At 41.2% G+C, this 23,641-nt stretch overlaps 3 protein-coding genes across 4 annotated transcripts in view; 2 read left to right on the forward strand and 1 right to left on the reverse strand.

The window, feature by feature from the left end:
• The window catches only part of LOC122403403 (ras-related protein M-Ras-like), a 49,443-nt gene extending 28,032 nt beyond the window's left edge, over positions 1-21,411 (forward strand). The window contains exons 2-6 of the mRNA XM_043406906.1: positions 14,667-14,738; positions 15,021-15,342; positions 15,499-15,815; positions 15,912-16,033; positions 16,076-21,411. Of these exons, the coding sequence (XP_043262841.1) occupies positions 15,153-15,342; positions 15,499-15,815; positions 15,912-16,001 (597 nt within the window). The 5' untranslated portion in view covers positions 14,667-14,738; positions 15,021-15,152 and the 3' untranslated portion in view covers positions 16,002-16,033; positions 16,076-21,411. The remainder of the gene's footprint in view (positions 1-14,666; positions 14,739-15,020; positions 15,343-15,498; positions 15,816-15,911; positions 16,034-16,075) is intronic.
• On the reverse strand, positions 9,558-13,982 carry LOC122403401 (116 kDa U5 small nuclear ribonucleoprotein component). Its single transcript, XM_043406904.1, has 7 exons — positions 13,586-13,982; positions 13,247-13,518; positions 12,480-13,168; positions 12,126-12,355; positions 11,325-12,043; positions 10,154-10,434; positions 9,558-10,063 (listed from the first exon to the last, which is right to left on the reverse strand). Exons 1-7 carry the CDS (start codon positions 13,829-13,831, stop codon positions 9,558-9,560), a joined length of 2,943 nt encoding a protein of 980 aa, XP_043262839.1. The 5' UTR covers positions 13,832-13,982.
• Positions 21,412-22,427: 1,016 nt separating the features above from the next.
• Positions 22,428-23,620, forward strand: LOC122403369 (dihydrofolate reductase). Of its 2 annotated transcripts, none has more exons than XM_043406859.1 (5): positions 22,428-22,600; positions 22,679-22,834; positions 22,909-23,032; positions 23,317-23,426; positions 23,499-23,620. In XM_043406859.1, exons 1-5 carry the CDS (start codon positions 22,518-22,520, stop codon positions 23,572-23,574), a joined length of 549 nt encoding a protein of 182 aa, XP_043262794.1. In that variant the 5' UTR covers positions 22,428-22,517; the 3' UTR covers positions 23,575-23,620. The 2 variants fall into 2 exon arrangements, with proteins under 2 accessions (XP_043262794.1, XP_043262795.1); XM_043406860.1 differs by having other exon boundaries at positions 22,457-22,600; positions 22,702-22,834.
• Positions 23,621-23,641: the final 21 nt, after the last annotated feature.

The following is a 23,641-nucleotide window of genomic DNA, read 5'->3' on the forward strand; positions in this document are numbered from 1 at the left end:
TGTTCTTTCATCTGCTTATTCAGATTTTCTCTCTTCCTATGGTTTCTATCTTTGTTTACTTTGTAACAAAAGTTTTATCCGCGGCGAGCAAATACATGTATTTATGTATCTCGTTTGCATGAGTTTACACGCATCGTTGCGATTCGTTTCATTCGACAGACAGGGTCTCTCGGTTATCCGTCGATCTGGGAGCTTATCTAAAATTAAATCGCGTAACACACGCATTAATACCGGCGCCCATTTATGTCGATAGGCGTTCTAATAACAACCGGAGGATTCCTAAATGCTGGTAACCGCGCGCATACTGGCCACCGGGAATGCGCGCACGTAATTGGGTTAGTATACGCACGCGATTGGCGATTTCCATTTATGCGTGACTCGTACGCGCCGTCGATATATTTAGAATAATGAAATATCTCGTGGAAATCCGGGGGAAGAAACGAGTTACGGCGAGACTTTAAGGTCTATCTCTTAAAGGGGATGGTTTCTCTCTTCCCTCTCCCTTCATCGTGGCCGAGCATTCGATAATAATTTCGAGCGGGCAAGTATCACATGCGCGAGCGAATCACGTTTCGGCGGTAACGCGCGAGCGAATCGCGTGGCTCGTGGCGCCAAAATCGCTCGCCATGGCTGATCGAGGTTGGACAAATTTTATTCCATCGAATTAAATATTCGAGTTTCTACCACAACGCGACGAAGAAAGAACGTGTCGAACACGGTGGCCAACATAAAATGTTTGGATCGGCGGTATCGTGGCCAGAGATAAACTCGAACGTGAGCCGAACAAACGAAGTCCTCGCGTGAAAGACACTTGACAGTGAAACCAGACAGTCACGCGACACGACGTCGGCCTGGAAAAACTAGGTTTTTAGGGCTCGCGCGAAGAGATCTCCCGCGCGATAATATTAGGTTGGCGCATACGAAATGCCGTTTTCCCGAACCTCGAACGTTCTATACGTTTCCTTCTTTACGAATCCGAATCGAGCAACGGCGCTCTAAAAACGATCGAACGAAAGTTACGTGTTCCGTGCCGCCTGTAAAACAATGCAGCAATGTTACGACGCATACTAGTCCGAAACTAATTCCTTTTATCTTAATTCTAACCTACATCAGCAATTAATTTATTGTTTTTAAATTACACGCGTACTTGTTTTGTTTTTGAGGTTATGACCTCGTGTTATGACGTAACGATATTTTCAACCTTCCATCTTGGCTTGTACCAGACGCATATTATTGTTCGTTGTGCTCGATTAATTCTAATTGTAATCTTCAATTTTTGTTTTCAAGATTTCTTCTATTACGTGTAACATTGACCCCTTTAATTGAACGAGAGTCACGATAAATTAAATTAAAAATGAAAATTTATAATTTCGGAATAACGTAGTCCGATAAAGGTCAATTTATGTTATCCGTTCAAGCACGTTTCGTTTTCGACGAATGCAGTTAACGAAACAATGGAAGATCTACACGCGTTTGTATGTCGTTGTTTTTTTCAACTGTATTCGCCGGATACAGAACGTGCTTGAACGGATAATATAAATCGACTTTAATACGGCCAAGTGCCACTGCGCATGGCAAATGAACTGTGCAGAAAGAAAAGCTGCCGACCACCTGCCTCGACAGTGACACAGTCGACTATTTCGCATTCAGGCGATTTCGGTTTGTGAATGATACGCCAAAGACAGGAACACGACGGAGACACGAAGTGGGGTCACTCAGGAATGACAGAGGCACCGGTGAGGTGCTGGAAAGGAGGAGGGACAGGGAGAGGGAGAGTGGAAGGGCCTCTGGAGTCGAACTTGAGAAAGGTCTGGCGCCAACTCGGGAGAAACCGAATTCGTTCGCGGTGTTGGTCGCGAGCGGTATCTCAAGGGAGTCGCGATCTCAATTTTTCATCGGGCGGACGAACGAGGATTGTTTTTCGATTCCAGTCACGTTCCGTTAGTCCGGGAGGCAGTGAACATTTTTGTACGCGACGAGTAGCGAGGTTAGTTCACGCTTTGTTTGGTTGTATCGAAGGTGACGATTAATAAAATGAATCGATACGATAGCGGTCTGACAGTGCACTTCGGCACCGTGCTACAAATATGTCATTTCAATCCATTTGTCGCAGTGGGAGCGAGCACATGCTACCTTAACCTATTAATGTTTACTTAGGCATGGCAAGATGTTAATTCCGTCGGAGGAATGCCAGACGCACGTTTCTTTATATATTTTTGTCCATCATAATTAAGAAACTGTCAACGCGTGAAGTACGCTGTCAGACTGCCGTTCTATTGACTGTCACTTTCAATATAACCTAACAAATCATAAACTATGTTACTTATCGCGTACAAAAATGTTCATTGCCTCGTGGACTGTGTGCGCTTGTGAATTGGCAAGGCCGCGAAATAAACCGCGGAGAAAATAATATCGGATCGCGACGCAGTAGAGAACGAACGATCAAGAGAACAAGCCATCGATAGCACGAGTACGAACGTTTTGCTCCAAAAAGTTACCATCGTCGAACAAAAGTGACGTTTATCGGCAACTATTTTTATACAAGGATAAAGATTTTCGTACATCCGGTCTTATGTATATCTCTACGAATTAGATTCGTGTAACGATAAAATTAGAACCGCGAAACGATGGGAAAATTAATGTTAACGTATCTTTTCGCTTCGCTTCACTGCGTAACAACGTATAATCGGTGGAAGAAATATAACGAACTCGCTCGGGACGTGCACAAAAACGTTAGAGAGTCGCGCTCGGTCGGTTACTCTTATTTTGCCCGGCACTGTTGTTTACCAAACTTCCTTATCCCCTGCGCGGCCGTGAGGAGTCCTTTTCTCCTTGCACCCAACACATTCTCCGAGTGTTCGTGCCTCGTTCGTTCCAACGAGTTCGCTATGTCTCTTCCAGCGACTATACGCGGATCGCGGGAGCACGGTGGCTATTCCAGGCAACAGGATCTCGTGGGTATCATCGAGGCGAGTCAGCGGTCCTATCTTACGAAGCGAATCTCTAGTACACCGTGAGCAATACCGGGCCGTTGGGCGAATCGCGCGACTACCACAGGTTTCGGGGAGGTATAGAGAGGTTTACCAGCGTGTATAGGTGCTTACCAGCTAAGCGAGAGAGACGATCGTCGTGGCCAGCGAGCTGCCGTCCCGGCTGACAGCGGAACGTAGCCAGCGGACGTGGCAACGACGGTGTTCTTGGTTGCCGTATCGGTTCTCGCGGTGCAGCGGCCGAGGAGAGGCGGCAACGCCGCTCCGTCCGTCGGCGTGCGGCGCCCCGAGGCTCTCTCCCGCGATAGCGCGCTCGTTGTCGTCGCTCACGCCGTCGCGCTCTTCGCCACGGCCGTCGTCACGAACCCGTGACCGCGAGCAATCCTGATAACTCGCACGCCGCGAGCTACGTACCATCACGTCCCTGCTGACTGCGAGCACAGCGCCGCGCACATGTCCGTACGACGATTTCGGCCCGATTCTCTCCTCCTTTTCCGTCGTATCTTCCTTCCTTCCACGCCGCCAGTCCCCCGCTTCCTTTCTATCTTTCCGCTATGTTCTCGTACGGCCGATTGATCTTCCCTAACGGCTGTATCGGCGGTATTGCGTCGTCACTACCGTTCTCGCGCGCTACGTTCTTCTACGTCGTGCTCGTCGTCGTCGTCGACGTAGTTGTCGATCGACCGGTGGGTCGACAGGCGCGCGCGCGCTCGTGCGTTCCTTCCTCCTCCCGCTGTTCGATGCTCTCCCACCCTCGCGCGCTCTTTCACCGTCTCTCTCGCTCTCTTCTCGCGTCCCTCCCCCGCGGGGACCCGTCTCTCGGACTCGACGTTAACGTAACCGCTCTCTCGCCACGACTCGATTCGCTGCACTCGGCCAACTCTCGAACGAGCGCGACGATACACGATGATATCGCGATGCGGCGCGGCGGTGGCAGCGGGTGCGACCGGCGAACAGAGCAAGTGTGTGCAGCGGTGGCGCCCAACTGCGGCCGTAGCCGTTGCCAGATTTCGATACGGCGCGATTAGAACGACGCTGTACGGAAACGACGGGAAGACATGGCTCTGTCGCGTATCGACCCCGCCTAAACCCCGCCTCGCTGCGACGGAGTCGCACGAGCGTCGACGAACCGGCCCGTTTCCCTTTTCCACGATCCCCCGTCCTTTTCCGCAATTCCTACCTTTCCTCTTCGCACTCGCGCTCTCCCTCCGATCGCCCTCCTCGCTCTGCTCGACCCCTCGTGCCCCGCGATACGCGAATTTTATCGACCGAATCCTCGATACGCGTCGGCCCGAATCGATCTTGGTTTCGATCGTGCGCTCGTGCTCGTTCGGATCGATGTCGCGATCGATCGCTACGGTAGATATTCGGGAAGCGTTCGTATTGTTCGTATCTAATTATCGCAGAACACCGGTGACACCGACGGTGACGATGTACTCGTTGTTCCTCGCATCACCTAGGGCACAGGATCGCGCCTGAAGAACAGTATCCTCCGCGTTACTCATGCGTGAACGTACCGTTGCTAATTGCAAACCGTTATTTGTAACGGGTATAGTACTTCGAAGCCAGCGTTAATTATCACGTCGCCTTAAAGATTCAATGTATGCTTATGTAGATATCGGTCTACATTCTGACTGTAAAGCCGTACGTTTGTTTCTTCTTCGTGTCTAGCGCTTACCCTTAACGAGAACCGCAACTTCCTTTACCCGACCGACTGTTTGGTCAGACTACAGGTGGTCGAGACGGCCTAGAGACGAACGAACGATTAGGAAGCGTACGTAAATCGTTCGTAGCGAATTCGTTTTTCGGGCTTACGATTAAAAGCAACGGGGAATACGCCGGTATTAATCAGCGCGAGAAACTCGTTGGACCGATACCCGTACGTCATCTGACCATGCAGTCCCTTTCCAACGTCGCTCTAATTATCGGACACATCGGGTGCCGTTGCGGCGCACAGAGCATAAAAAGAAGCTTTCGAACAGCGCCACGTTACGAACGGTGACTTGTCCATGCTGCAATAAAAGTATATCGTGCACGATAAATATGGAGGGGGACTCAATAGTGGCACCGCATGCTACTACATAGTAAATATGGGGCACGGCTAGCGAAGCCGCTTATTATTAGGTTGATGGACATGAAACGTCTTTTCTTTACAGCGAAACTTCAAAGATACGTTATTTTTACGATACTACCTACTCTTGAACGTGTTCGTCTTCCTCTCAACAATCGCACGACGGATGATGAATCGGAGCTGGGTTATTTCTGACCCATACTTACAGAACCGGACAAATGTATCCGGATACGAATGTTTTTGTTGGTATTTCTTTTTATCTTTGCGTTTGTCCGAACTTCTTACTTCGTGATGTGTTTATTATTAGTTCGATGTTAATTGACGTAGAGATCAGACGAAGGTTATCTACGTATTACGATGCATTAAGTTTTCGTGTATGTAACTGGACGGTATTCGGATATTTCATTTAATAATTGTGGGTTTTCGTATACTTAAATACTGGAATAGCAACGTTCGAATACTTGAATATTTGAAGTTTGTTCAGAATGTTTGAATATTTTAAATGTCAAGTTATTCGGATAGTTCTAGCCCTAGTCGTGTTTCATTGATGCACGTTTGTAAAGGCATCATTCTACTTACGATAGCTACACACACAGGCACACCGACTCCCGATAACACGCTGCGACAACCAGACGAACCGTATTCGAGAAACATGTATCCCGTATGTAAGAACGTAGCACGTCAGTACATCACGGGCCATTGTAAATTTAAATTGTTGCGCTATTTATAGAATCTGGTAACCGGTTGATCCTGATTGGCCGCGTCGTTGTGCTTATTGAAACGTTTCTTACAGCAGCACCGGAATCGTCGTGCTTTTTCGGCCACAAATTTCTGACATTTCGTTGCACCTCTCCGACAATGTTGAAACGTAACGTCAACCAGGGTTGGATAGACTTCAATCATGAATAACGAATAGGGTTGATAATATGGCACAATCGATTTTAAATATTGCCGAAAATAGGGGAGTTTTTTTAAATGAAATCGACGGGAATATTTTAATGATCAAGTGTATAAAAATTCTATTATCTTATAATATCGAAAAGCAATAAGACGCTAAAATCAGAAGTTCGAAAACCTGGTATCTAATATAAAGTACTTAGGAAATTTGTAAAGGAACTCAAAAATCACTATTTGCCATCAAAATTTAATTTTCGTTTAATCAAAGGATAAAAACAAATATTTTTTATTTGTTAATGGTTCCAATTTACGACTGAACGTTGTACCACTTTGACGGGATCAAAACGAGCAGTATTCTTGCGATTTGTTTACAAGAAACGTGGGGGTTCGATCGAAATGACCTGTTTACCATTTATGAAATATTTCCTGAGCTTTTGAAGACAATTTTTTTAAATGCCTATGTTAAAATGGCGTTACCCCTAACCATGTAGCGGCGCGTGCGGTTCACTGGGGTACTTGATAACTCAAAACCCGTTCAACCGAATTTAATAAAATTTGATACATATTTTCTCAATATCATTTTGTATCGGTTGACGTACGATTTTTTTTTATTCTCAAAAAAGTATAGAAAGTATAGTAGTTTAAAAAAAAGTTTTCTTACCAATATCGCGAGAACAAATTTAACAAAATTATGCAAACATATCCACCAAACAAGTGCGTGGAGTTCATCGAAACACACAACCAGTGTGTAACCATGGTCTTTAACGTTCGCCTACTAAGCAGCTCTGACGTATTCTCATCCACTGTAACCATAACCTAAAAATGAACGAAGAGAAGTCGACAAATTCCAGTTGAAAGTAGATAATTGCTATCAAAAATGCATAGACGGTTTACACAATTGTTGTAATTATACAGAGTGTGGTGAATTTTTTTTTAACGATTGTAAGTTTAAAAAAAAATCTTGCTAACGCTTGTTCGATATTTGGGAGAAATTTTCTTTGCAGCATCGTATAGTTATAAAAAATCGTGTTCCTTTCTTGAAAGTACCGGTCGAATCTTTAGCGGAAAGAACGATTTTGATCAACGGCAAGTTTAGACTATACTCTGAGTATACATAGTAAGGAAGACGGTCCTAGTTTACCAGCATATTCAACTTGGCCAAAGAATGAAAGAAGGTCATGTGAACATAGGTCTGAGTACGCTCCCAAGTTATGTGTACCGACTTTTCGTTCGCGACAAAGTTTTGTGAGTACGCCTCGCAAGTTTGAATACACGTGGCAGTTTACACGATAGTTTTTTAACCCTTAGAACTCGTCGATAAAACAACCTATGAACTTCTGTTCCACGGTCAATAATTTACAGTCCACTTTTGTGTTTACAAACCGAACCGTATTTATCAATACATAAATACTTCCAACCGGATACGACTGTCTTTGTACGCCCACCAAAATGGTCATTTTGAAATAAAAAGCAACAACTTTCTATAATATTACGTTTATTTATTAATAAAGTCGAACAATCCTTAAAACAACTTGGAATAAATTAATTTTTTATGTTATAGAACAATATCTCCCCTTTTGTATGACTTTACATTTTACAACACTATTAACAATCTTCCGAGACATACCTACATTTAATACATTCGACGTTGTCACAATTTGTTTCTGTTCGCTATGTTAAAAAAAAGATAATTACTGCCATCTATACCTACTCGTGGTATCTTACCGGTGCAAAAATGTGTTATACTTACAGTTTCTTAATTCTAAGAATTATTATTGATTGTGTCTTTTATCGATACGCGTTATTTGATCGTTCGAAGTTGGTGCGGCCGCTTTGGGCGTGTCTTTCCTGCCCGCAACAGAATCGTTGTAACTAACGGGGCATCGCGATCGAAAGCGCTGGAAGCTGCTGAATTTCGCAATTTCGTGCCCCAGAAGAGAAAAACCGAATAAGCGAAACGGTTGTTTAGTCACGTTCGCGGGGCGCTGGAAAGATCGGGCGAGAAAGAAGCGCGCGATTATGCGCGTACGGCACCGCGACGGCGCAGGGTGGGGGGAGAGATACGAAGAGAAGAACGAGGAGTCGTCCGATCGATCGGCGGCGACGCGGTATGTAGTCCGCTTCGTGGCGGCCGTCGCCTTGAAAAGAGACAAACGAGCCGAGCGAACCCGGTTTTGCGTCCATCGGGCCAGCACGGCTCTCTGGTCGATCGCCGCTCATGGGCGGACGGATGGGCATGGTTACAGCCGGTAAAATGGCGTCAAGCTCCGACCACTACGACCACCCATTCGACTCTGCGCAGTTGCGGCCCCGCCTGCCAACTGCGCGCGCTGCCCGTCTCATTGCACTCTTCCACGTTCCCGTTCTCGAATCTCCGACATCGGCCACGCTCACGTTATTCCCTAATTTCACCCATTTTTTTCATACGCGCCGACTCGTTCCGAACGTTCGACGAGTTCGCGTCTAATTAATCGTTCGAAATCGCACACGTCCGCGCATATATCCGCGATCGTAAACTAGCCGCGATTACCACCAGATGGCTAAGAAGCTCGTTTTCTACGTACAGCGACGTTACGATCGTCGAGTGCACCCAAGCTCTCGAAGAATGTCTATAAGTACATAATGATCTCGCAAGTATCGTTGCTCACCCTCTGGCAGCCACACGCCATATCTAATTTTTACAACGACCACCATGTCTTAACCGGGATTTTCGAGTTTTAGCCTTGTACCCCCATTTTCTACGTACGCAAGACCGTTCCGACGTCGAGAATCTTCAACAGATTTCAACAGACCTGCCGCGGAGCGCCAAACGCTTCGAATGTCGAAACGATCGTTTCCTTAATAAATAATTCAATAATTTCGTGATTGTTTAACATCCGCTTGGCAATAAAGGGGCAAAATAACTCGCGTTTGCGAATTTTTAATGGCTTCCTATAATTTTTGGGGACTTGGAAATTCGAATATTCGAACCGTTTCGTTTCCACGTCACCACGTTCGTAGAAACTACGATTTTCGAGTGTTTATTCCCACTTTAGTTGTATTTACTGCATATATCTGTACGGACCTTTGTAAAATCAAATTTTACGTATGAAAACGGCGTTTTCGATGTTTCCGAAATAGTATGTGTAATTGATTTTGTGAAAGAATGCGCCTTTGATATTCGTACGTCGATTCTCGCGTAAGGGAATCGTACCTTGTCGTATCGTTACCGGACGTGACACGATTACGATAGTGTTCTTGCCCGTATGGCGGTTGACTATCATTGTCCGAGTGGAATGTCTCGCTGCACGCTCCGTGGTATGACTTGCGTCTTCGTGTTAGTCCACGGCGTGGCTATCGATTTAAACGACGCCATTTTGCTTGCAGCGTTGCGTAAGCTTCCTTCTACTCGATACTCTGTTACCATTAAAAAATGTTGCAATTTTATTTTTGCTAATCGAACGCATCGATCAAAGATCGCGCCTCTCCTTCGTGCATTAGATATCTAACGTTAATTGGATATGAAAACAGGAGTAACAAGGTACATACAAAAGGACGAGCTTTTATATAAAATTAGTTCTTTAATGTTACGTCTTTACACGGAATTATTACAGCGACCCTTACAATGGATAATTTAATAGTACATCTTGTCTCGCCAATTCGAGCAACATAGGATCGTCGAAGAATTTGTTGATGGAAACGTCTTCCGAAAGTCCCTTTCGCCTTCGTGTTTTCAGCATGAACTCTCTGGCCAGGTGTGTGGCCGGCTGTGGCTCGAGCGGTCGGATCGTGATACTCTTGTCCAACGGATCGCCGGGCACGATCTGCCAATGGTGGAACACCGACAAGCAGAACGCCTGACCCTGTGTGTGGGTTCGTAGGTCGGTCTCGAAACCGAAGCTATCGATCGCTGGTATGAACGCTTTGATGGTGTACAACGGGCTTCCGGGAACAGGAGCGTCTTGAGTCACGTGTCCTCTTCTCTTGGCCAGCACCGTGTACACGGCGGACACACAGTCCGCGGGTGCTTGAACTTCCACGAACAAATAGGGTTCCATTAACCTGGGCGTCGCCATGAGAAAAGCGGAATAAGCCACTCTTCTCGCTGTTGGAATTATCTGACCACCTGTAACAAAAAAAAAGTTACTCTTCGTTCGCGTTTTAAAGACGAGCAACGTTCTTACGTAGATGAACGTCTATCTCTAAAGTTACAGACCTCCTCGGTGAAGAGGTTCCTGGGCGATAACCGCGTCCAGGATCTTGAATTTCACGTTTCTGATCGGCTCCTCGCAAAGGGGACCCTCTCGAGTGCCCCACTGGAACCCTTGAATGATGGCGTCTCGTGCACTGTTCAGCAACGATTTGTCCACTTCCGATGGCAGGGTATCGTCTACTAGAATATTGGGGCCTGTGGCGTCTGGCCCGAACGCCCATATGCTTCGGGCCGCTAGCAAGTCCCAATCGTATTTCGTTTGAAAGAATTCTCCCAATCGTTTTCTGCAAGATTCGATAAACATATGCAGAGAGTTATATTCCAGTTCTTAGAGAGTAGCTCGTTGGTAATAGTCCCGAAATTGCCAAAATCAAAACTACTTGCGCCCTTTATATTAAAGCCTATCTTCTAAGTAGTAACACATTGATTCCCACATATTCTTGTAAAATTATATTAATAGACGCATGAAAATATTCAAAATAATGTACAACATTTTATTAAAAATCATGAGCATAATTCATGATACTTCTAGTAGCTATGTGATATACTGGAAAGCGATTTTCCTGATAGAGAGGTACTAAATATCTTTGTTTTTCACTGCAAATGTCACTTGATACTATGCACAACACATCTGCAAACGTATTCTCACTAACTAAATAAAAGAGTTTCAATAAAAATTTATATAATATTCTAGAATCAATATAATAATAACGGTTTCTCATTATTCAAGTATATAATGTAAAACTATATTCCTCTCATTTTATTTTTAGTATCCATTGCTTATTTTAATGTTTTATTTCATTGTAATTTTAGTTTTACTGATCAATAATGTGTTGAAACACACGTGTCGCGTGTATTCACTAAAATTGTCGCAAAAAACACAGATAAACAATAGTCCCCTTTATTTAAATATTAGTGATGATTTAATCATTCAAAAAATTGCGATCTAAAATATAAAAAATTTACAAAGAAATTGAAAATTAACAAAAATGCTGTTCAGAATTTTACTACCTTAGAAACAAAAGACAAATGGCGAATATTATTATCAAACGAGTATTAAATACTTGTAAAGTAAGAAGTAGCAAAATATGTGTGTCAGTTTGTTAATATCGCGTGTTAAGATACGTACAACCTTAATTTCACGGGCAAATAGAAGGCTCTATATTATACTTACTTGTTCCATGTGATTCGAACGTGTTCCGCCTCTATGTCCTCGGCAAGGCCCCTTTCAAGAGGCTCTGCGATCATCGTCAGTTTGTTGCGCTTGTTTGGCGTCTCAGCGAAACACTTTAGTGAACTCGTTTCCACCACTGTCTCCGCAAACGCGACCACGGGATCTGCCACTTTAATGTCGATCTCTGAGTACATACGACGCAAGTCGTGCATGGCACAGTCCAAGTACAATTCACCAGTTCCCAGTACCACGTGTTCACCGCTCTCCTCGACCCTGGTGCCCAGCAACGGGTAGCTTTTGTTCACCTTCCTCAGACCGTCCAACATTTTCGGAAGTTCCGACGGATTGACGGGCTCGACCGCGATTTTAATCACACTCTGCGTGTTGAACTTCAGCGGTCGGAAAATGTGCAGATCGTCCGAACTGTTGAGATCGGTGATCGTGCTAGTTTTCACGATCGGCCTGTCTATGCCCTCGATGAGTACCCAATTGCCGGCTGGAACTCTGTTCAGCTCTATCGAGTAGCGAGCCTCGCTGATCCATAATCTACCAACGGTGAGAATGCGAGAATCTTCCTCGTCCGTCCGCGAATACGCCTCGCCCAACACGCGGACGCGTTGTCCTGCCTCCAGGGTACCGGACATCACTCTTCCAAGGACTACGAACAGCGTGCAGTCTTCGGTAGGATACATTTTTGTGCTGTGAATCATTAACCTTCCCTGAAAAATGTTGTTCGTTCGTTTAACGACATCAAATGATACGACTAAAGTTTGGACACAGTAACCATGGCAAAATACTAACATCTGGATCACAATTGATCATGTTCTGCGCAAGGGGTGAATCCATTGGACCCGTGTACACGTGTTGAACTTTCACTGGTGCGTGAGATTGAGGACTAGGAACGTGGGCTACACACATATCCACCAGTCCGCACATGTCTCCCAGAAAGCGTGTACAGACAAGCCTCAACAGAGGTCTGATGTTCATCTTCATTTCCTCTGACGTTAATCTGATGCCCAATTCGTCCAGCACTATGGAATCAACAACACATTGTAGCCAGATAAAGAAGAGAACAGCCATCGACTAATTACCAACGCGTCATTATACACGGATAGATTAACAACCAATAAACCAATTTATAACAATTTTACTCACCGTCGGGTAAAGTCGTGTCAACGTCACCGACAACCTGTGCAAATATTTTATATAGTGGTTCGAGAATAAACTCGATGAAGCTGCGTTGAGCCGTGTTGTGTGGCGGTTTCTTGGTAAACTTCCGTGTTTTCGAGTTGAAGTATATGTCGCCCCATAGCCTTTTCGCAAACTCATTGGCGTTTAATGTGAGATGAGTCTTGGCGTAGAGCGCGGCGAAGGATTTCAGGGTGAAACAAACGTTGTACTCCGAACTTGCGAAACAAACGTTTCCAATCGCGGGCGAGACAAAAGATGGATTTTCATTGTCCGAATAGAGGGCTATCAGTCCGTTGATTTCCTCGATGATGTGTCTCAGTTTATAGTACGCGTCTAACGGCGGTAATTTCAGTTCCAAAATAAGTCGATCTATCTTATTTATACAGACTGTCAAAGCAAGCTTTTCTTGTAGTGCGTGCTTCAATAGGCGTTCTGTATTTAACATTACACCCTCGGCGGCATCCACGATCAGTATAGCTCCGTCGGATAAGCGTATCGCTGCTGTCGCCTCGTCGGAAAAGTTTACGTGACCAGGTGTATCGAATATGTTCAAAAGATAAGATTTCGATTTCACGTCCTGCAACAACAGAGTGACCGGCGTTGCTTTTGTCGATACGCCTCGTTGCTGTTCCGTGAATAGCGTATCCGTATACCTGTAAATATAAACCAATTTTCATTAAAAATCATTAATAGTAGGCAGATGATATATTTGATGAACCATATTATAATACCTCAGTGGTTTTTCATCCGTCACGCTGTGTAAATAGGGATGAGTCTGTCTTACTAAACAATCTACAAGCGTGGTCTTGCCATGGTGTAAGTGACCAAGCAACACAACATTCCGTATCAGATGCGGTGCATCCATCATGTCAGCCAAAAATTCAATGCTATACGTTGTATCTGGAAGTTGTTGTTGTTTTATTTGGAATTTTGGTTTTCTGGTTGGTGCTATTAACGGTTTGTCCAATGGTTGGGCATCTTCTTCTTGCACCAGTGTTTCAACCTATAATGTATTGCACAATTACATAAATTGTAATTATAAAATTACTAATAAAAATTAACATGCTTACCTCTGGTCCGTAAACTTCTAATGCGCTAGGATAATATCTTTTATCTTCGTGCAAGACAACAGCCATAGAATTGCCTTGCTCCGATTGTTCCCTAGATTCGTCTTTGTCCTCTTCCATCTCCTCGTCGGAGCGTTCTCTGTCGTCGACATCGTCTCCAGCATTTCCGTATTCGTTTTCATCTTCGCTATCAGAGGCTAAATCGGGCCCGATGTAATTGCCAAATTCATCATACAGATCGGCATCCATAATGAGTCTTCTACTAACTTAAATCACAACTGCAAATATATGTATTGTGCTTGTTTGCTTGGTACAGGTTATCTTCACTTTGTACACGACATATTCTGTATTTTATGTTTTGTCGAAATAACCTCAATTACGATTGTTTACATGCAGTTGATGCGCGTACATAACCTTAAAACTAACAATTAACCGGCCACGGACAAAATTATAGAAGAAGGAACTACATGCTCCATTTGGGGGCCTCCTAGATATGTGAATCCACTGATAGTTCGTCATGGCACCGACAGAGGTCCTCGATTTGCAACTACTCGTTTCTCGTTTCTATGTTCATTTGTGCATATTCAAAATTCTAATCCTCTAATTTTTATGCCTTGAAACAAGGAACAACAATTGTATTTCGAAATACATTTATCATTATAATTCAAAAAATCTATCTTCTATAGAAAATTGCATAACAGTTAGTTATAAAAATATAAAGCTTATGTAAATAATTTCTGTACTTATTGATAATATTAAATCTAATAGTTCTTATTTTGATATTAATTACCGAACTAGACTGAAATTAATTCACTGATGCGTATGACCAAACAAAAGCCGATTCTAATACGAGCCATGTTGAGAGAGAGGCAATAATGCCGCGAGAGTCTGATTTTACACTTCATAGAAAGAGTACGCAATATTTGTGCATCTCTGTTTATCCAGTGGGAAATCAGACTCTCACGGTTTTATTGTTTCTCGTTCAGCATGTTCTTAATGTTTGTGCGCAGGTCGTAAAAGTATACAAGACCTATCCTATGCGACACTAATGTCAAAAGCTTACACAAACATATTTTCTACATAGATACGAATGTGCCCACAGTGGCCCAGACTGACAGCTGGAAGAACGCGAAGCAGGAGTGGCAGATCATGTAAGGTGAGTGTTCTTTGTTTTGTCGACGAATGTATTAGTTTGATACTGTTAAAGGGCAATATGACAAACTGCCAGACCCTATTTATACATTGAAAAGCCCTCTTCTAATTTTGTCCTATTAAGCGTAATTGACACACCCGCTACATTACAACGCCAAGTGTTACTTTTCGTTTCACTGGTGCGTGTAAACAAAATTATTAACTTTGATGTTGTATCAGAGGCATTAAAATATTCGTAATTAATGTGTTATCAATTTCGTTGATTTAATTAAGTTAACCCTTTCAGGACATCTTGACTAGATAGTGAAGTTTGACAATTCAAGAGCAGACACGCTGCTGAGAACACATTAGAAGAGTTGACAGAATAGGCAGAAGAAGGCAGAGCAGTGGGGGAGGGGGTGGGAAAACAAAAGGCGGTATGACCCGACCTCCTAATAATGATAACCTTATGACCTTCAAGTTGGTCGTAGTCGGTGATGGAGGTGTTGGAAAAAGTGCACTCACCATACAGTTCTTTCAAAAGTTATTTGTCACTGACTACGATCCTACCATCGAGGATAGTTACATTCAACATACAGAGGTAGACAAACAATGGTGCATTCTAGATGGTAAGTAAAACCATATTATAAATGTTTAAACGGCTTTGTTGCGTTCAATTTTTGAGTCTGTGGTACAAAATCATGCTATACGGTGCCTTTGCTTGGTGCATTATAATAAACACACAAGTATCCTTGAGTGTACAAAGGTTTATTTGTATCTAACAGTGTTAGACACAGCTGGTCAAGAAGAATTCAGTGCCATGCGTGAACAATACATGCGCAAGGGTGATGGGTTTCTATTAGTGTATTCCGTGACCGACAAACAGTCGTATGAGAATATCATGAATTTTTATACCCAAATACTTAGGGTGAAGGATAGGGACGTATACCCCATGCTTCTAGTAGCCAATAAAGTTGACTTGGTACATTTGAGAAAGGTTACAGAGGAACAGGGAAGGGAACTGGCACTTCGTTTGTGTATACCTTACATTGAAACTTCTGCCAAAGATCCACCGTTAAATGTAGATGCAGCATTTCATGAGGTACGCGATATAGAGAGTAAAAGGATAAGACAGACATTATTGCTTAGTTAGCAAGTGGATCCGGGCAGTTAAGAGGCTTGAATAATTTTGTCCTAGGTCGTTCGTATTATCAGAAATCAACCTCCGACCGAATTGGAGAAAAACCGGAGGAAACGGAGACGTTCAGGGAAATGTAATCTTTTATAAATGTCGAAAATATCAAGCAAGTATTGGGGTTTGCGTTACGATCACGCATCGCCTTTCCGAGGAGTCATTTTTTTTGCAAAATGAAACACACCTGCCAGAAAGAAACAGAATGGGTCTTCTGTTCTCCATCATATACATATAGATTACTATGACTCGTACATTTTTCATTTTTTTTCTATACACATATGATTTCGTAGTACTAATGAGCATCAAACGATTGATATTCCACCCCTGTATAATAAGTGTACAAAATAGTAATGATAAGTCATGCATTGATCGAAAGGAAAACAATGCCACCTGTCTTCAAGGGGCGACTAGATTTTTTAAAAGAAAACCAATTCAGTATCGGTTTAAGACTTGAAAAAAAAAAAAAAAAAAATGGAAAAATTCGTTGGAGATATTGACTGTTCATCATCTTGATAATATGAAACCGCATCTCTGTACGCGCGTACACATCAATTTTCTACCATCGACGAAACACTATGGAATTGAGCGTTTTTTATTGCACAATGCATACATAATTCTATAGAAAATCTTTTTACTTCTTCACGTAAGATCTTGTCATGAAATGACTATAATGGTTTCGTATATCGACTCAGCTCATTTTTTAAACAGCTGTCGAAAATCATAGCTTTAAGCGTATTTATTTGTGTTCCATTAAATTAAGTGACTTTTCTTCCGAACATTGTTTTCCTGTTGTGATATATTTTACGACGTCACGTCGTTTCAAGTATTTGTCTTCGTACTACAATTTTTTTTCGAACAATTTCACGTGAAGATTTTTTATTACGCGTGTATAATTTATCGCACAGTTTTCATCAAGTTTATTTCTTAAATGACGTTTACAATTTTTTAAGTTAACCAGTTTAGGTTTTATTAGCGATTGTGCATTAGGCGTTCGGAGCCTAATGAGTAATTAATATTCTGAATCAGGAATAAAGTATTCAATGTGAGGCAGTATTGCCTCTGCTATTAGATTATTGGCTTTCGTGCACACAGAGGTCTGATGTAAAACATCTATCGTATTTAAATTTTCAAAGAAGCAACTGCGTAAAATATTGATTTTAGATAGCCAGCGCCGCCAGACTAGTGCATTATTAGATAGCTCCGTTTTATTTAGACATTGTGCAATCAGCAGAATATTGCTTTCGTAATACAGGAAAAATTTTACTAGCATCGAGTCGTTTTGTTCTCATAAATTATCTTAGATTTAAAACGTTTTAATCCTATTGAGTACAATTCGCGAACTTCGATTATGTCAGACCTTTTTATATGTATTAAGAAAATGATGCCATGGCCTACATTAGTATTTAAACGTAAAAACGAAAAAAAGAAAAAAAAACGAAAGGAACAAAATATTTGATCTGCCCCTAAGAAAGGGGGCTCACGAGTCAAAAATCAACTTCCGGTTTCATTTATGTATAATTCTAAACCTTAAATCTTTAAATGAAATCGTTTGCACTTAAAGGTTAGATTTTGTAAAAGTTATTCGGAAAATACTTTTTATTTTTTTCTAAAAAAAAAAAATTGAACGAAAGATATATTTTAAACTTTAAACACGTTATTCTATAAACATTGTTTTTGCTCGTAAGCCCCCCCTTTCTTGGGGGGCAGATTACATATATACATTTAAGGACACTCTGCGCGAGTGTTCGTGTAAATAACTCGAGCGACACGTGACATTTATTGGTAAAACGAAACAGCACGAACGTTCAACTCGTTACCGCGTGCTTAAATAATTAGTTCGAGTTATTTATAGTGTGCGGAGGATGCACGTTAATGCGAGACGGGAGGCAGTTTACAAATCGCCCCAAGATCGTTGTTTACAAATTTTGTCCGTAGCGAGCAGCGTTTTAATTTCTCGCCTTTGTGCCGAAAGTTCGAGCTTTACTTTACTCATCGGAGTTCGATCACGATTATCACGTATTAGTGTACGCACAAAGTGCTTTTCCTACGTGTAGGACACGGTGAGAAACTGAATAGTAATTTAAAACGTTACGATACGTAAACGTGCATAAAACGTCTTGGCGCGACCGATTAATTCTAACAGTGAAACATATTTGCCTTGAGATAAAAATATAATCTGTATTATCAACGGTAAAGATTAGCGAAGGGATCCGGATAGTTTGCCATACGTAGGAATTTTGCTTAAATTTTCTTTAATAGCGAATGAACGTTATCGTTTTGTTTTATATTGAATAAATCGACCGTCGAACAGCGTTCACCGTTATCGATCGACGTAGGCATGCGAAATATTACGAAGTTAGGAACAAGATAAAAGAAAAAAAAAGAAAAAGAAAGAAAAAACAATGCATTTTGCTCTGTTGATAGTTTCGTTTGCCGACGAGTGATTCGTAAAATTAAGAGCGTCGCTTTGACCGACGTATTCCCGCAGATTTGACGAAAGCTCAATGCATAGTTTAAAATTGCACCGCGCCATTAACGAATAACGATTGTACAAATTTTTCCGAAACATTCACACGACGTCGCGAAGTTATGGTTCCGTTCGGGTTCGTAGTACGGTCCGTGCTCGTGAATTTTATCGTTGTAACACGTGCATACGTAAAATTAACAAGTTGTACAGCGCGAGTATATTAATTTCGCGTGTCCGTAAAATATGTCGAATTTGTGGACGGCTGGTTTGATTTCCATATGCGCAGCGAATCCTGGATAACTGCGAGGAACATGAGTCGAGAAGTCTGGTCGTTATAAAAGCATGGTTAAATTTCAGTTCCCAGAAAGGCACGAGTCGAGCTACGGCGTTCGGCTTTGTACTTTGCCGAACATAGACAAAGACAGAGTACGAAGGATTATAAGACTAACACAATATGAACTTATTTATTTTGTATGCTTTGTTAATGGAATTTTTATCAATATATTTGTAAGGTTTTTCTGATTAAAATAAGACCAAACGCGACATAACTTGGATCATATTTGCGTATTTAATGAGTGACAATAACTCAATTTTTTGGCACTCGCGAACACGATCTTGTATTCAATTAGAGATAGGTTAAAAGCAAATTATATTGTGTTTGGTCTTATTTTAATCGGAAAACTCTCACAAATACATCGGTAAAAGTTTCATCTTGGCATTATGTATTATGTCTGAATCGTCTCACCGATATTCGAGCCCAGATCAGGTTACACCGATCTGCTCGACGTTGAGCTTTGAAGTCCCCTTCTCAGTAGTAGATTCGAAGTTATCCAAGCGTTGCTGTGTTACCACGGACATATTGTTCGCCCAAAACTGTTTAGGTGTTTCCCTCGCGCGTTTAAACAAATCGCTGCTTCTTGAATGTATGTGTTGTGAATTATGTTGATCGTACTGTTATCGTTTAATAAGTACTACATGTATACATACAGGGCGTGCTAATATTGATAGTGCAAACGTTGAGTACGTACATTACTCATAAAAAATGAATGAAAAAATGTTGGTCAACATGGGTTTAAAAATCAACTGTTCAAAATAAGCAGAAATGTGTGATACAAGACAGTTGTTATGTGTTATTTGGTAGTGATTGCTATGTCAGTCTCCCCAGAGAAATTTATTTGTTTAACTTCTTCAAGAACAGATCAATTATATAGAAACATACTAATGAACAAAATTGAACAATAAGACTATGTTCGAACATAAAGTTTTTAAACCTAACCATGAAATGAAATTCTTCTGAATTGTAAATTTCTAAACCCACGTTCACTAAGGCTTTTTTCAGTTATTCCGACGAGTTTGGACTATCAATCTTCAGCAGATTTTGTATAACTTTATACGGCCATTCACGGTTATTGTATATAACGTACTTATTAAAAACGCCGCTTCGTTTAATGCCCGTGCATTCAATGGTAGATGTTGCATCGCGAATATAACGTGGACCATCGGTTTTTACCGATCGATTGAAAATTTCTATGTAACGATAATTGTATCGTCGACGAGCGTTGCGTAGATCCGTTTATTGATATTAATATACCAGCGTTCATCGTGAAATCGATATTCCGATATTTACGCATAAAGTTCCATTGTTTCTTTTCGCGGGAAGTTTTTCTTGTAAACGGATCACATTGGAACGCGTAACAGTTTCCGCATTAAGAGTCACAATCTAGTTTGAACAGAGGTTAAAGCAGCGATTATTGCAGAAGAGAAAAAGAAAGAGGTTAACTGTGTACGTCGCGCGTACGTATCGCGCGATGTTTTAGAGACTCAGGATATTTAGCGTTCCTCGCATGTTTTAATAATCTGTAACAAAAGCGCTACACGTTTTTTATCGCCGTCCATGAGAGAGGATCGTGACAAGAACAGAGGGAAACGGAAGCTCACCTGCGGTTATATATACGCGAGACACGAAAATTAGATACGACCACGATGCACATGCATGATCAGGCCCGATGTTCTTCAACGTGGAACGAAGGGAACGATCGAGAAGCCAACGGTCGACGTTGAAGGGACCATCGGCGAAATCGCAAAAATTCGTGACGTTAGCGTGCACGCTTTTAGAAAAAAATTACAAAGAAAATGAGACGACGACGAGATGGTTTATCTGTAAAATAGTCAATACGTTGAATCATTGTGATATACCCGAGTACGAGGAGATACGATATATGTAGCGAGTGCTGTGGTTGTGAGAGCCAGAAGTCAGACTTGGACTATACCATGCAAAACGTTGGAATTTCTTTTCGATGATATATCGAAGGGTCGACACTGATATCGTTGATCGTATGAGATCGTTGTCCAAACGAAAAACGAAAGAGAATCGAAAATATGGAACCTTCTGACTTTCGCCATCGTTTCCCTCTAGTATTTACTACTCGTTGCCACACACAAAACTACCGCACGTGTCAGTATAGCTGTATACCGTTAACATGTAACGATACGATGAGAGAAACAAAACAAATCATTAAATGACGCACAGGTAACAATGAACTACGCGAATATAAGAGAGTAATAAGATTAAGTATGGAGTACGATCGTTGCCACCGTTTTTTGTCCTATAGATAACTACGAAAGGTATATATATAAATATATATATTTTGAAATGAAAACAAAAAAAATTAAAATTCCTCCCACCCGACGATAGTTATATTATATACTTATATTATATACGAGAGATAACGACGTATTATATACATATATATGCGTATGTATATGTATGGAAATAAATGTGTGTGTATGTTACATACGCGATGCGTGCGATATACGCGTACGTGGTACACGTACCGTGATTTCTCTGTATGCGTGTACGTATACGCTATGTGGACGTACGTATATTTTTTGTTGTTGGAAGTGTGTGTGCGAGCGTGCATGCATGTGTGCGACGCGAGCGTGTCACTAATTGTGCAGGTCACTGTATGAAGTACACAATTGATAATAAATTATAAACACGTGTTTACAAAAAAAAAAAACTCATAGTAGAAACATTTCTGGCCACACATTATATTTTCGGTAGGGAATTTTTTTCTCGAAAACGCGTAGGATTTCGGAGGTGTGTCTATTGACCAAAAGTGATTGTTATTAACCCCCGCAACAGAAAATAATTTTTCTAGAACGATTTGAAATTTTTTTTTCGCCGACTTCTCGATTTTTCTTAAAAATTCATTTTTGATTTTTAATAAATTTGGTTGACGCTCTACAGAAATGTTGTTTAATACTTTTTTGTAAGTATCCATGAGCTCTGTCTCAGAAATAAAGTTCAATGAAATACATTCGCTATTATAGGAGTTATGGTAGTTTGAAAATTGCGATTTTTAATCCCTTCCATAGTCAACTCACATGTATTTATGTACACAGGCAGCTGGCTGCACATCAATCCTAATTCAGTGAATAGTTTCTCAAATGACCGCCATTCATGAGAAGAGGACGCTAAAATCAACTCCGAATTTTCAGGTCGGGTATCGACCGTCGGTATAGCAGTCAAGTTGGGCCACGAAAGTCCATAAGGTGGAAGGTCTACTTGTATACTTCGTCTATGGCGAAAGATCTACTTGTATACCTCGTCTGTACCCATATCTTAGAGCATTTTGCTTTTTTATTATAAAAATAAGCTTTCGATTAAGTTTCTTAAATAGCCCGACGATTATAATCTCTACTTAATGTATATTATGCTTAACGCGATGTAAAACTATGTACATGCACAAAGAAAAGTAGAAATTGTATGCTATTTCTTACTGCATAACGTACGTTATTGTTCATTGTTTAGTCTTTATTTTACCACACTTACAACTGCTCACATCTTCAAGACTATCAGCTGTACATAATATAAATAAGCGTAAATGCTTAAAAGTCAAACAATTTTAAATTAGAACCTGTAAACATAACCGCTAACTGCACGTGAACGATCAAACCGATCGCTGCCATAAACTGAAACAAACTGTCGGGATTGTGCTGCTATCTATATCACTTAAATGTAACTAGTCAACACGTGAGTACCAAAATTCATAATAACAGCCAGTGAGGTGCGTCTGTGCGCTTCTGTGTAGTGTTAATCATTTGTTGTGCCTCGAATTTTGAATAATTATTGTAGAAGAATGTATTTACATTTAAATTTAATCGCGGCTGCGTGCGAGGGCATGGGAATCGGTATAAATGGGGCCTTACCGTGGAAACTTAAGTAAGATGTAACCTTGAATTGCGAATTAATTTCGAATGATGATGCACATTCTAATCTGTTTCTTTCATGTGGACACAGAACTGAAATGGCATTTTTTACAGCCATGACTACGGAAACAAAAAACAAAAATAAAAAGAACGTTGTTCTGATGGGACGAAGGACGTGGGAATGTATTCCAAACAAATTTAGACCGTTGAAGAATCGAATAAACATGGTTCTAACGTCACAGTCTTTGTAATACTGATTATTTTTTTACGTAAGCAAGATACATTATGAAATAAAACTTTATATTGTATTGAAATATGTAGGAATTACGGAGGCCAAGCACTCGTATGCAAAAGCATTCCGCACGCTCTCGAAATTATTTCGCAACCTCCGTTGAAAGATCAGGTTGAAAATATATGGGTGATAGGAGGGAGTTCCGTGTACAAGGTATACATTTACTGTTTTCGTGAAAGCAAACATACATTTTTGTTGCACTCGACGCACGATCAATACACTTTCATTTTCGATTATTTAATAGTAAAAGAAACAATTCACGAAAATTTGTTCCAAGGTGAAATAATTTTTATCTGGCACATTCTTTTTTTATTATTAGGTTTCATAGTTGTAATTTATTTTAGAAAGTTACGTTTCAAAAAATTTGTGCAGTTAACAATTTTCAAAATTATCAAAAATACAACCTGTGAAATGATCTCTACCTGATTGGGTTATAGGCTGCTATGGAGTCCCCTAATTTTCACCGGTTGTATTTGACGAGAGTAAAAAAACATTTTGTTTGCGACACTTTTTTCCCGCAGATTCCAAATAATTTCGTTTTGAAACAGTAAGTTCCATTGATCTTGATGATCATTAACATATATTTTTGATTCTATATTTTAATCTGGATTATTTTCAGAGATGAAAACATTCCTTCGGGCGTTCAAGAGGAAAACGGTATACAGTTCGTATACGAAGTATACGAAAAACAATAAATAATATAAATAATATAAAAAGTACACTTAATGTTACAATATGATACCTATTTTTGTACGATATACA

This window comes from Colletes gigas, unplaced genomic scaffold (genome assembly GCF_013123115.1).
Source record: "Colletes gigas isolate AHSC1104 unplaced genomic scaffold, ASM1312311v1 Colletes_gigas_Sc00051, whole genome shotgun sequence".
NCBI lineage: Eukaryota > Metazoa > Arthropoda > Insecta > Hymenoptera > Colletidae > Colletes > Colletes gigas.

Bases quoted from the DNA above. Each gene is read 5' to 3' on its own strand.
- LOC122403401 (XM_043406904.1), bottom strand. From the start codon at position 13,831: ATGGATGCCGATCTGTATGATGAATTTGGCAATTACATCGGGCCCGAT. The intron at 13,519-13,585 runs GTAAGCATGTTA...AATACATTATAG, and splicing joins TAGAAGTTTACGGACCAGAG to GTTGAAACACTGGTGCAAGA. The intron at 13,169-13,246 runs GTATTATAATAT...TTATATTTACAG, and splicing joins ACGGATGAAAAACCACTGAG to GTATACGGATACGCTATTCA.
- LOC122403369 (XM_043406859.1), top strand. From the start codon at position 22,518: ATGTATTTACATTTAAATTTAATCGCGGCTGCGTGCGAGGGCATGGGA. The intron at 23,033-23,316 runs GTATACATTTAC...ATTGGGTTATAG, and splicing joins GAGGGAGTTCCGTGTACAAG to GCTGCTATGGAGTCCCCTAA. The intron at 23,427-23,498 runs GTAAGTTCCATT...GATTATTTTCAG, and splicing joins AATAATTTCGTTTTGAAACA to AGATGAAAACATTCCTTCGG.